The sequence below is a fragment of the Cnephaeus nilssonii genome (assembly GCF_951640355.1).
Source record: "Cnephaeus nilssonii genome assembly, chromosome: 4".
In the NCBI taxonomy this organism is placed as follows: domain Eukaryota; kingdom Metazoa; phylum Chordata; class Mammalia; order Chiroptera; family Vespertilionidae; genus Cnephaeus; species Cnephaeus nilssonii.
The window spans coordinates 32,795,924-32,807,473 of record NC_137075.1 but is presented as its reverse complement, the minus strand read 5'-3'; the positions used below and the strand labels follow the sequence as shown (position 1 = coordinate 32,807,473).

The 11,550-nt window shown below is 53.4% G+C and overlaps 2 protein-coding genes across 2 annotated transcripts; both read left to right on the top strand.

Annotated features, from left to right (window-relative positions):
- Positions 1 to 3,160: 3,160 nt before the first annotated feature.
- IL25 (interleukin 25) lies at positions 3,161 to 6,821 on the top strand (the record flags this gene model as incomplete). The annotated part of the gene is made up of 3 exons (XM_079767722.1): positions 3,161 to 3,169; positions 3,368 to 3,597; positions 6,566 to 6,821. 3 exons carry the CDS (start codon positions 3,161 to 3,163, stop codon positions 6,819 to 6,821), a joined length of 495 nt encoding a protein of 164 aa, XP_079623848.1.
- A 1,351-nt stretch (positions 6,822 to 8,172) lies between these two features.
- On the top strand, positions 8,173 to 10,926 carry CMTM5 (CKLF like MARVEL transmembrane domain containing 5). The gene is made up of 5 exons (XM_079767769.1): positions 8,173 to 8,300; positions 9,225 to 9,377; positions 10,267 to 10,359; positions 10,557 to 10,641; positions 10,738 to 10,926. Exons 1-5 carry the CDS (start codon positions 8,175 to 8,177, stop codon positions 10,749 to 10,751), a joined length of 471 nt encoding a protein of 156 aa, XP_079623895.1. The 5' UTR covers positions 8,173 to 8,174; the 3' UTR covers positions 10,752 to 10,926.
- Positions 10,927 to 11,550: the final 624 nt, after the last annotated feature.

Below are 11,550 nucleotides of genomic sequence, written 5' to 3'. Positions count from 1 at the left end.
GATCAGAGGCAGGGTCTGGACTTCAAACTAGCAGGTGGGGGTTTGAATATCTTTCTGAGAAAGGGCAGGGCAGTCATATTCTAGCTTTCTGCAAGCCCCAGGAGCCTTTCCTGGCCTAAGGAGGGGGTGTGTTCCATCACATCTTCCATGCCTTTCCTGCCAGGTACTGATCTCTCCTTCCAGGAGCACAGGGGTGGGTCTCCAGGTCAGGCTCAGGCAGGTGAAGACACACTGGGAGGCACCCTTGATGTCAGGTGCTGGGTGAACTTTTCTTTGCTCCCACCTTCAGCATTCTCCCCATTGCCACACCCATCTCCCCACACCTCCAAGGATTCCCTGGAAGCTGAAGTGACTCAGGGATTCCAAAACTAGTCACCCCAGGAGGGAAACCTCTGGAAAATGTTTCTCATGCCAGGGAGTCACCCTAAGGAGTCCCACAGAGATGCTACTGAGATAAGGACGGAGGCTGAGCAAACAGGGGTGGGTGGGGTGGGGTGGGGTAGGACGGGGTGGCTCAGAGCACATGTTCTTTGTCAGGCCTGAGCATCCCTGGAAGAGATTGTGTGGGTGGAGGGACTCTGTCTCTGCCTTTCAGGGGTTTTCTCAGAGGAACTCCTGCTACGGAGTCAGGGGACACCCCAAAGGTCTCTCCTGAAGGTCAATGGCCTGGGCAACCAATGTGGGTTTTTTGCAACATCAGCAAGTCATAAGTAGCTAGAATCACTTCCAGCTCTTTTGAACACCCACTCCTGGACTGGGGCGGGGCTGGGGTGGGCAAGGTCAGGAGATCTGGGCCAATGTCAGGCTCTGAGGCTCTGATTGGCTTTGGGGAGACCCCTAAGGAGTCAGGTCTTCTGGAAGAGCACTGCCCTCTCAGAGCCTTTCCTGGGGTTGGAGGCTGCTCAGGAACACCCAGAGGCTGGGGACTAGGAGCGGGAGCAGTGGGTCCCAGCCAGCAGTGCTGAATGCCTGAGTGGGCAGGAATGCCCTGTGACCTTGGGCAGGTGCAGGTGAGACCTGTTCCAGCCCAAGCCCAGGTGAGTAGGAAAGCACTTACTGAAGGGACTTCCCTTCCCTTTGCAACCAGTAAGGGCAGCACAGGGTGGCACCTCCATGCCAGGAGCTTAGATTTGGAGTTGGTCAGGGCTGGAGTGGAAAACCAGCATCGCCCCTTCCTGAGGTTACTCAGTTTCTTTGGGTCTCAGTTTCATCATCTTAATATGAGATAGTAGGGGTAATAGTTTTCACCTCGTGGTTTTATTGGAAGGTAAAATGAGCTGATGCACCTACAGGCCCTGGCACCATCCTGGCACACACAGGACTGAGAGGCCAGCAGAGCGTGGAAGTGAGAGTGTCTGGAAGCACAGGGGTGAAGAGGGGCAGTGGGAGCAGGGTGATGCCCTCCTGACTCAGTGCTCTCCTAAATGCCCCTGCTCTCCCAGCCGCCACCTGTTTCCTCTGAGCCCTGTGCCACCCTTAGTTCCAGGGCCTTCACCACAGCAGCTTCCCACAATCCTCCGGAATGCCCTCTGACCTCATTACTGCTATGCTTTGGGGATGCTTTGCCCCAAAGCAGCGATTTTCAACTGGTGTGCCTCAAGAATATTAAGACATGCAATATCTGACTAGTCAAATAGAAAAATGACAACAGGCAACACAACAATAACTGTTGGGTGTGAATGAATCAAAATCATACCTATTATTTTTGTCAGATTGGCAAAAGACATAATATATTTTTTGGTGTGCTGCAGAATTTTAGTAAATTAGTTTATGTGTGCCATGAGATGAAAAAGGTTGAAAACCGCTGCCTTAAAGCATTTGAAGAATTCCTTCTCACTCTATAGTTAAAATTATTCCTGGTTCTCTTTGTTTACTTCCGGTGTCCTTGGTTACCGGAGGAGTACTTTCTAAGGGAAAGCACATGCAAATCAGGAAACATCATGCTAGAGATCATGTCAATACATGGTGTGTAGGCGTGTGTGTATGGGGGTGTCATGGAGGATGTTTGAGGGGAGTCAATGGGCAAGGATGAAGAGAAAAGGCATGAAGAGAAGTGGGCATGGCCTGCTCAGTGCCCCTCAGGCTGGATGGTCCCTGGCTGACCTGTGTCTTTGGGGTTAGGCCCAGCTTGAGCCATTGTGAAGCACACAATCCCTCCTCTCCCCGGCCCCTGCCCCAGCTGACAGCAGCCCATGCAACTGGGGGCTCTAAGGCTGGGTCATGGCCTAAGAACAGCAGCTACCCCTACAATGACCTTGTTCCGATGGCCTTGTGAGTGGGGGTGGGGGCAGGCTGGTCCCTGGGACTGGGACCTCCTGTTGGGTCTTAGGTGAGGGAGTTATCAGGCCCCTCCTCTTCTTGGCTTTACCTTCTCATTTGTGCAATGGGAACAGTCACCCACAGCTTCTTCCATCAGACCCTGTGTATCCAGCCAACAAACTTATGGGATGGGGGACTTTTTGACAGTCCTATGGGAATCAGGGAAAGGGTGGGGGTGGGGGGCAATGGGGTTTGTGCGGCCTCCGGAGCAGGTAATGGATGATGGGGAGAAGTCATAGATGATGGGGGTTGTAGAAGTTGGGTTCACTGAAGATGAGGAAGGGGCCAGAGAACAGAAGGGTTGATGGTCACAGGAGATAGAGTGGAAATTTCACTAAGGTGGTTGATCAGGGGGACTTCTGAGAAGAAAGGGAATGATGGAGACATTCCAAGTGGGAGCAGCAGAGACCATGGAAATGAGGCCACTTTAAGAGAGGCCAAATAATGTTCCCTAATTTTGGCTACCAAGCCAACTAGGAAAATTCCCATAATGCCAGTTTTGAAAGTCACAGAATTGCAGAATACTATTGCTTTGACCTCATACAAAGAATGAAATTTACCCAATAGGTTTCCAGGCTTACAATGATGTTCATCACAACTTCCATGAGTAGAGCATTTTAAGCAGCTCTGGAAACACTGTCTGGTTTTCTTTGGTTTTGTTTTGTTTTTTAATCTCAGGTTACTCCCTCCAAAAGGTAGTGGAAATAAATTTGAATAAACAAAACAGGTTTGCTGAAAATAAAACCAGGTCTCTCAACTGCTCCAGCCAGCCTGCTTTCACAGGGCCCCGCCTGTCAGCCTGTATAGCACTGCGCTGGGTGAGCAGCATCTGGCAGTCGGCATGAACCAGGTGAGTGTGCAGAGGCTCGGTGGGGAGGGTGCCAAGGAGGACAGCCGCAGGATGTTTCTGTGTGTGTGGAGGGAGGCTGGGCTCCAAGGTTTGGGTCTGGGGGTCAGGTGGAGCAAGAAACCAGGATCTTAGGGAACAGCTGGGAGAGGGGCACCCAAACTAGATTGGAGCAATTCTCTCACTGGCCTTTTCCTACAGGTGGTTGCCTTCTTAGCAATAGTCATGGGAACCCACACCCTCAGTTTTCGGCTTCAGAAGGACTGCATCCACTGGCCCAGATGCTTTCCCTTCAAAGAACAGGACTCCCCTGAAGAGTTGAACACTGTGCTCACACCTCCCCCAGAGATTGATAGCCACCACCCAGTATCCTGCAGGGCCAGCGAAGACGGACCCCTCAACAGCAGGTCCATCTCTCCCTGGAGATATGTGTAAGTCCGCTGTCCCCTCCCGAATGCTTGCATGTGTACCAGGCGGGGTGTGTCTGAGGGGCCAAGGGAGTTCTACTCAGTTCCAACCTACCTGCTGCTTTGTATCTCAGAGAGGCCATAAAGGTTTGGGGGGTTAGTCTGGGTCCTAGCTCTGACTCTTATTGGGTGACCTCAGGCCAATTACTCAAGGTTTCAAAGCTCAGGCGTTTTTCATCTGTAAAATAAGATAATACTGCATAGGTTTATGTGCAGATTGTATGAAATAATGTATGTAAAACCTATATTGAGTACATAAAACGTTGATTTTCTCCTTTACTCTGGCTCTTCCTCCATCTCTACAATGGTCATGCTTTTCTAACTAGAATATCAGGGAATCTTAGTATGATACAGATGCGAAGCATCCCAATAGCAATGCTCTGCACTGGGATGTGAGTGGGTCATAAATATACCAGGACAATGACACCCTCAACTCGGGGGCAGTGGGTGGCTGCTGACTTTGGATCATGAGCAGGCTTAGTCTTTCCTTTAGTGTGCCATATATATCTATATCTATATCTATATCTATATCTATATCTATATCTATATCTATATCTATATCTATATCTATCTATAGCATAATATGCTAATTAGACCAGACATCCTTCTGGAAGACCTTCCAGATGAAGCCGGGGCTGCGAGGGAAGCCCGGGTCCTGGGTGCCGGAGGGAAGCTGGTGCCGGCAGCCAGGGGAAGGAAGGCCTACACTTGCATTAATTTCGTGCATCGGGCCTCTAGTATATATATAATTTTAATCCTTACCTGAGGATATTTTTTTCCATTGCTTTTTAGAGAGAGTGGGAGGGAGGGAGGGGGGGGGAGAGAGAGAGATGTGAGAGAGAGATGTGAGAGAGACACAACGATGGTTACCCCCTACATGTGCCCTGACCAGGACTGAGGATCAAACCTGTAACTGAGGTATGTGCCCTTGACCAGGAGTTGAACTGGCAACCCTTAAGTCCTTGGGCCAATGCTCTAACCACTGAGAAAAACCGGCAAGGGCAACAAATATCATAATTCTCTATTTGTGCTACAATGTGAAAAATATTAGGAAGTACTGAAATCAGGACAGTAAAACAAAATACTAAAAACTAGGCCTTAGGGATCTCCTCCAAATTTCTCCTTCTGTCTTGTCCTCATGAGGTGTCTGTGTTCCCACTCCTTATAAGTCTAGGCTGGCTTACCTTTAGCTTTGGGGATAGAAGGAGAAGTTCAGTGGGTAGGGAGAAGGTTGGCTCTGATTGAGACTAGATCCAGAGTGGAGACTCCCGGTCACCATGCTTTGAAGTGGTGGTCTCAGAAGGTTGGCCGGGTCCTGGGAAAGCTGGGGATCAGTTGGCTAACTCGGCTGGGGTCCAGACCTGTCGTTGGGAGGCTGTGAGCCCCTGATAACCACTCAGGTGGCCTTTCCCAAAGTGGGTTCTTTGCAACACTCCTCCCACAAGCTGCTCCTCAGAAAAAAGTGATGATATCAAGTAAGTGTGGGTAAAGCTGCTTTAGCCCTGACCCCCTTGGAGACTCAATGTACTCAGCACATTGAAGTCTGAGAGAAGTCTACAGAAAAGAAACCATTAAACTCATCTGGCCACAGACCCCTTCTCTTGCAAGGTACTTATTAGGGAACTCTCTTGGGAAAATGCAGTGCTAGCTGAGCCCCAGCTTCTGCATGGAGGATGGTCTTACAACCTAGCAGCTATTTCCTGCTAGGCTTCTGGAGTCCCAGGCCTGTGGAACACCTACTTTTCACCTTTTTGGACCACAAGATCCTTTCAGAATAAATAAATGAGTCTCACCGTGCCCTCTAACATGTGCTTATAATATATGCACAATGTCCAGAGGAAGTGTAGGAAATGGTTGATGCTGGCGCCCTCTGAGGGAGTGGGACTGGTGGGGAGATAAGCCTATTAGTCATATATATATATATGACTTTGGATTATGAGCAGGCTTAGTCTACTATATAATAAAGAGGGAATATGCAAATTGACCATCACACCGTAACACAAATGGCTGCGCCCACAGCAGAGGCCAAGTTCCCGTAAGGAGTCTTAACGAGCAATCAGCAGGGATCTGAGGCTGCTTGACGCTGGGCAGGGGCAGGGGCAGGGGCAGGGGACCTGAGGCTGTGCCCCCCCCCCCGCCTGGTGGGGCTTGACAGGGGACCTCAGGCCTTGCCCCCCGCCCCAGCACCTGGCCAGGTGACCTGAGGCCATGCCCCCCACCCGGCAGGGCTTGACGGGGGTGGGGCCAGCCAGGTCTGGATCTAGCCCAATGCGGGTGGGGCCAGCTGGGTCTGGGTCTCGTGCGATTTCAAGGCGCACGTGGGTGGGCAGGGACTTGACTCTGGTTCCTGTGGTGCGCCCCAGACTCTGACAGGAGGGAGATTTTCATATACATTTTACTAATTTTCTTTCATCTCTGACACTTCTATTATAGAGAAAGGGCAAATAGCAATATTAAAATATTTCCTCTAATTAATTCCCTTTTAATTTGCACAAATTTCATGCACGGGATCACTAGTATATATATATATATATATATATATATATATATATATATATATATATATATATGTAAAATTAAGAACAGTTTTTACTTTTATAATTGAAAACATCCTAAAATGTAATAACAGTTACAAAGAGAAACCTCATGCCAGAGCCCAGTGTGTACATCAGATGAAAGTGGAGCTGGTCTGGTGGAGGGTGGGAAAGCCACGCTTCCATCCTGACCCTCACGTTGGGGAGGAGGGGGTGATTTGTTCAAAGTCACCCAGCAAGTGGGTGCCAGAGCTAGGGCAAGAAGCCAGGCCTCCCAACCACACCATTTCCTTCCTCTGGCATTTCCACCCACACTGGGCCCTCCCTGTTCTGGCCCAGGCCCTGTCTGCCCAGCCAGCTTCCCTCCAAGGCCTGACTGACACATACCATCCCTACAGGTTGGACAGGGACTTGAACCGTCTCCCTCAGGACCTGTATCACGCCCGTTGCCTGTGTCCACACTGCGTCAGCCTACGGACGGGCTCCCACATGGACCCCCTGGGCAACTCGGAGCTCCTCTACCACAACCAGACCGTCTTCTACCGCCGGCGGTGCCCTGGAGAGCAGGGTGCCCATGATGGCTACTGCCTGGAGCGCAGGCTCTACCGTGTCTCCTTTGCTTGCGTGTGTGTGCGGCCCCGTGTGATGGCCTAGTCATGCTGCCCATGGCTGGCCTCCGGTTGGAACACTGGAGCTGGCTGTACAAGCATTTACCACGGTGAGCCAGGACGCCCCAGTGCTCAGCCCCTCCAAAGCATCATCTGGAGCAGTAGGATCGTGGGACAGGATAGGGACCTTAGAGGAAAACACACTTTGCACTTTTTGGAGTGGATGGGAAGTGCAGGTGAAGCGAAGGGGGCAGCGGCTGCTGGAACTGGCATCCTGATTTCCTCCCATCAAGCTCTGCGCATTCCAGGAGGCCACCGCCTGTCTCTTCCTCCCCCCCCCCCCCCCCGCCCCAGCTGCCCTCGTGAAGCACAGGCACTTTCTTGATATTTTCCCTCCTGCCAACAAAGAACCCCTCATGTCATTCATTTGTTCGTTCCTTCGTTGGTTCGTTCATTCATTCATTCATTCAACACTCAGTGAGCATGTTACTAGTCTTCTGATATGGGTGACTCTGAGGAAGAGGCTGTTATGGAGCATGGAGAGACTTATCCAATAAATAATCTGCATTTAAAAGTGGCTTAATTTGTCCTTGGCATCCTGGTGCCTGAGCATCTTGTGGTCCCCAGCCCTGTCCCTTGTCTTCCCCACGGTCAGCCCTCACCTACCGCTCTCTCCAGAGTTTCCGCTGTGGCCGCCCATCCCTCTCTTTCTCTGGCTCCCGGGTCCACCCCTGAACACCGGGATGGGGTCAGGCCACCCCCCTGGCATGCTGGGGAGACAGAGGCCCATTGAGGCACTGCAGCAAGAACACAGCACCCCCTTGTCCCCCCAACAATCTGCTTTTGTCCTTCATCTTGGCTGCTGCAGCTGGGTCCTGGGGGTGCTGCCTGGCTGGGCTCCAGCTCCCACCCGCCCTAAAGGGAAAAGGGAGAAAAGATGGGCCAAGGAAAAGGGTTAAGGTTAGGGGAGGGGACGCAGACTTCTTCAGGCTTAGGTCCTGGGGGTTCCTAGTGCAGCCTGTTTGTTGGCTCCACTCCCAACTCCTCCCGGTCTCCACAGACCTCCTCCTCTTCCCCCTCCTCCCTTCTCCAAGTCCGGGAGGGCTGGCCACTCCTCTCCAGCCCCTCCCCTCCGCTCCCCTCCCCATGTGCCTTCTGGGGGCCGGTGCAGGCACCAGCAGGGCCACTCTGGGCAGCTGGGCGAAGGCCCATGTGGGCAGGCCTCCCCAGCGGCGGCTGCCTTCTCTTAGGACCCCACAGCAGGCCCGCGCGCTTCACTTTCAGGTTTCTCAAGCGCCTTCTTTCTCTTGTCTGCTTCCCCATCTGCCAGGTCTCCATCTTCCTGTTTCCCTCCCTGGGCTGCTGGCGGTGAGGGGCTGTGCCTGGTGGGCCCGTGGAGATGCTCAGTGCTCTGGATCGCCGGGACCGGCCCCCTGAGGAGGGGGCAGCTGCAGGGCTCCAGGGCTTCGCTGTGGACAAGACCTTCCTCTCCTCCCTCAAAGGCATCCTGCTGGAAACTGAGCTGGTAACAGCAGCCACCCCAACCTGGCACCTCCATGTCTCCTAGCCCTGATCCCCCCGCCCCGCCCACCGCCCCCCTTCCCAGGCTTTCTGGGCACCCCTCTACCCCCAGCTGCCCCTCCGTCATCTTCTCCCTGCCTCTCTTCTGGAGGCAGTTACAGCCGGTTTCAGTCGTGGCAGGGAGGGTTGAAGGGAGACAGGACAGCTTTCTGGGACATCGAGGGAGACACAGGGACGGGTCGGGTAGCACCAGCCTGTCTTTCCCGGGCTCTAAGATGGCCACTTCCTGGCACGTCCAAGAAGCCCAACTATCGAAAAGGGCAGACTGCCCGCAGCCCCGTTGTACTGTTCTCTGTTCCCCACGAACATCTGTCCCCAGGAAAGGATCATCCCGTAGTCACTTAGCAGGCCTTCGTGTAAAGGCGAGTCTTCTGCGCAGGTGCCCCCGACAGTGCCAGCGCCCACCGGGCCCGGAACCCACTGTGGGGCACTTGGTCTTCTAACCCTTGTCTCTTGCCAAGAGCCACAGGCTCTGGGCCTTGTTGGAGGAGCTTGAAGCATCGGGCGTGGGGGAAGGGTGATGGGGCAGGGGCTGCTTCCCGGGCAGAGGACTCCAGGGGCTGCGGTTGTGCTGTGTTCTGTGCCCCGGCAGGACACCACGCTGCCCGGGCTACTGGGATGGGCAGGGGCAGGTGGCGGCTGGTCATCCCTAAATTAAAAGATTCAAACCCGCCTGGGCTGGCAGGGGTGGGAGGCTGGAGACTGCCCCTGGGCAAAAGCCCTGGAAGTGGTTCCCGCCACCAGGGGTGGGGACACCTTGAAGGACAGTGGTGGGGGCCAGCCTGGGGGTACTCTTGAGGAGGAGAAGGCCCAGGCCAGGCCCTGCCTGTGTCCCCTTCCTGGCAAGTCCACACACTTGGTCCCGCAGGCCCTGACCTTCATCATCTTCATCTGCTTCACGGCCTCCATCTCCGCCTACATGGCCGCCGCACTGCTCGAGTTCTTCATCACCCTCGCCTTCCTCTTCCTCTATGCCACCCAGTACTACCAGCGCTTCGATCGGCTGAACTGGCCCTGTCTGGTGAGGGACCCCTCTCCCCGGCCCTGTTCTCCTCTGAATGCAGAGTTTTCCTTTCCTCTTCAGCCTCTCCCCTTTTCCTGGGTCCCTCAACCAGACAGGACTTTGCCCCAAGCTGCTGGGTCACTGACATTGAGGACACACATCCTTTAAAATTTTTTTTAAATTGAATTTTTTTTTTTAAAGTTTTTTTTGGTGTGTGTTTTTTAAAAATATATTTTATTGATTTTTCACAGAGAGGAAGAGAGAGGGATTGAGAGTTAGAAACATCAACGATAGAGAAACATAGATCAGCTGCCTCTTGCACAACCTCCACTGGGGATGTGCTCACAACCAAGGTACATGCCCTTGACCGGAATCGAACCTGGGACCTTTCAGTCCGCAGGCCGATGCTCTATCCACTGAGCCAAACCGGTTCCGGCTAAATTGAATTTTTAGAGAGAGAGGAAAAGAGAGGGGAGAGACAAACATCAGTGTGAGAGAGAAACATCGATCGGTTGCCTCCCGTATGTGCTCGACCAGGGATCGATGCTTTAGTATACAGGAAGACACTCCAACCAGCTGAGCCACACCGGCCAGGGCAGGACACACATCCTTTAGTTCTGCTCTCCCACTCATCGAAGGTCCAATCCCAGCCCAGCCCTGCCCCTTGGCCTCAGCTGCTGAGCCTGGGTCAGCTGTAGCCCTGGCTGGCTTTCTGTCCTGGTCTCTGCATTCTTTTCCTGGAGAGCATGAGTTCCCTCCCTCTTTTCTCTTAAGTGCTTTATGTAGTCCAGGGTGTCTTTATGCAGGAATTCAGTGCTCGAGGGCCAAGTGCTGACTAGCCTGGAAAAGTTCAGGGGGCTGCCCCTGCTCTCTGACTTCACTTTGACCTGGAACCTCAACCCCCCAGGACTTACTCCGCTGTGTCAGTGCCATCATCATCTTCCTGGTGGTCTCCTTTGCAGCTGTGACCTCCCGGGATGGAGCGGCCATTGCTGCTTTTGTGAGTCCAGACCCCCCAGAGCTCTCTAGTTCCCCAAGGACCTCTAGCTGGTGCTACTCACTTCCCTTCCTGTACCCCCCCACCCCCGCCGCAAGCCAGTGCCTGAGGCTCTGACCCACACCTTGCCCCCACCCACCCACTCTCCCTCCCTAATACTGGATGGACTTTGTGGTGCCATCCACACTCCTGCTCCACAGGTTTTTGGCATCATCCTGGTTTCCGTCTTTGCCTACGATGCCTTCAAGATCTACCGGACTGAGATCGTGTCCAGGGCCACTCAGGGTGAGTGCCTGAGCTCTGGGAGAGGAGGTGCCCTTCACCCCTGCCCCAGTGGCCCCAGCCTGACATGCCCTTTCCTGCCTGGCTCCATGTTCACAGGGGACCAGCAGTGACCCCAGGACTACAGCCAGAGCAAGGGGACAGTGGAGCTCAGGCACATCTCTCTTGGATTCACTAGCTCCCTAGCCCACTGTCCCCACCCCAGATCTACAGAGATGGAGGCTGGCCTGAGATGTCACGGGGACCTGTTTGTGGGCCTGGTGCTCTAAGATCCGACTCCTGAGGAAGCTGGGTTGAAGAGGGGAATTATGGAGAGAGGAGTGGGCAGGAGGAAGCTGGTCATTTCCAAATTAAAAGATTCAAATCCTACTGGTCAGTCTTTTTCTTCCCCAGAAGTTAGACATATCAGGAATCCAAAGAATGATCCTGGAAATGCTGCCTGGAGCAGACCTGGGCCCTTCTCTGGGACTTGTCTCAGCACTGAGGAAGTGGAGCGCTAGACTGAAGATGCCGCAGGCACCCTTCAACACAGACTTCCATTCCACAGCTCTCTGAGTGCAAGGGCACTTTGCGGTGTGCCTGGTGGCTGGGCACCTGGAGTTCTGTGAGTAGGAACAGCCTTCCTGATGTGAGCGGGTGTCCATCTGCCACTCCTGTGCACACAGATTTGTTAGCGGGTTTGAAAGGTGTTTGCCTGGAGTGTGTTAGAGCTCCCCCTCGTGGTGTGGGGAGGACTTGGCCTGCAGGCCTCAGGGGAGAGGTCAGCCTGTGGCTTCAGATGGCGGCCAGCCAAAGTTCCCAAAAGACAGTCGCTGGAAGAGGCATTGAGTATCAGCTCTCATTCCACAGAAGAGAAAGCAGGCCTGGTTAGGGGACGTGACAACCTTATTTGTGACTTAGCTGGGACTAGAG

Coding starts and splice junctions, on each gene's coding strand:
- CMTM5 (XM_079767769.1), top strand. CDS start 8,175: ATGCTCAGTGCTCTGGATCGCCGGGACCGGCCCCCTGAGGAGGGGGCA. Junction 8,301..9,224: donor TCCTGCTGGAAACTGAGCTG/GTAACAGCAGCC, acceptor TTGGTCCCGCAG/GCCCTGACCTTCATCATCTT. Junction 10,360..10,556: donor GAGCGGCCATTGCTGCTTTT/GTGAGTCCAGAC, acceptor CCTGCTCCACAG/GTTTTTGGCATCATCCTGGT.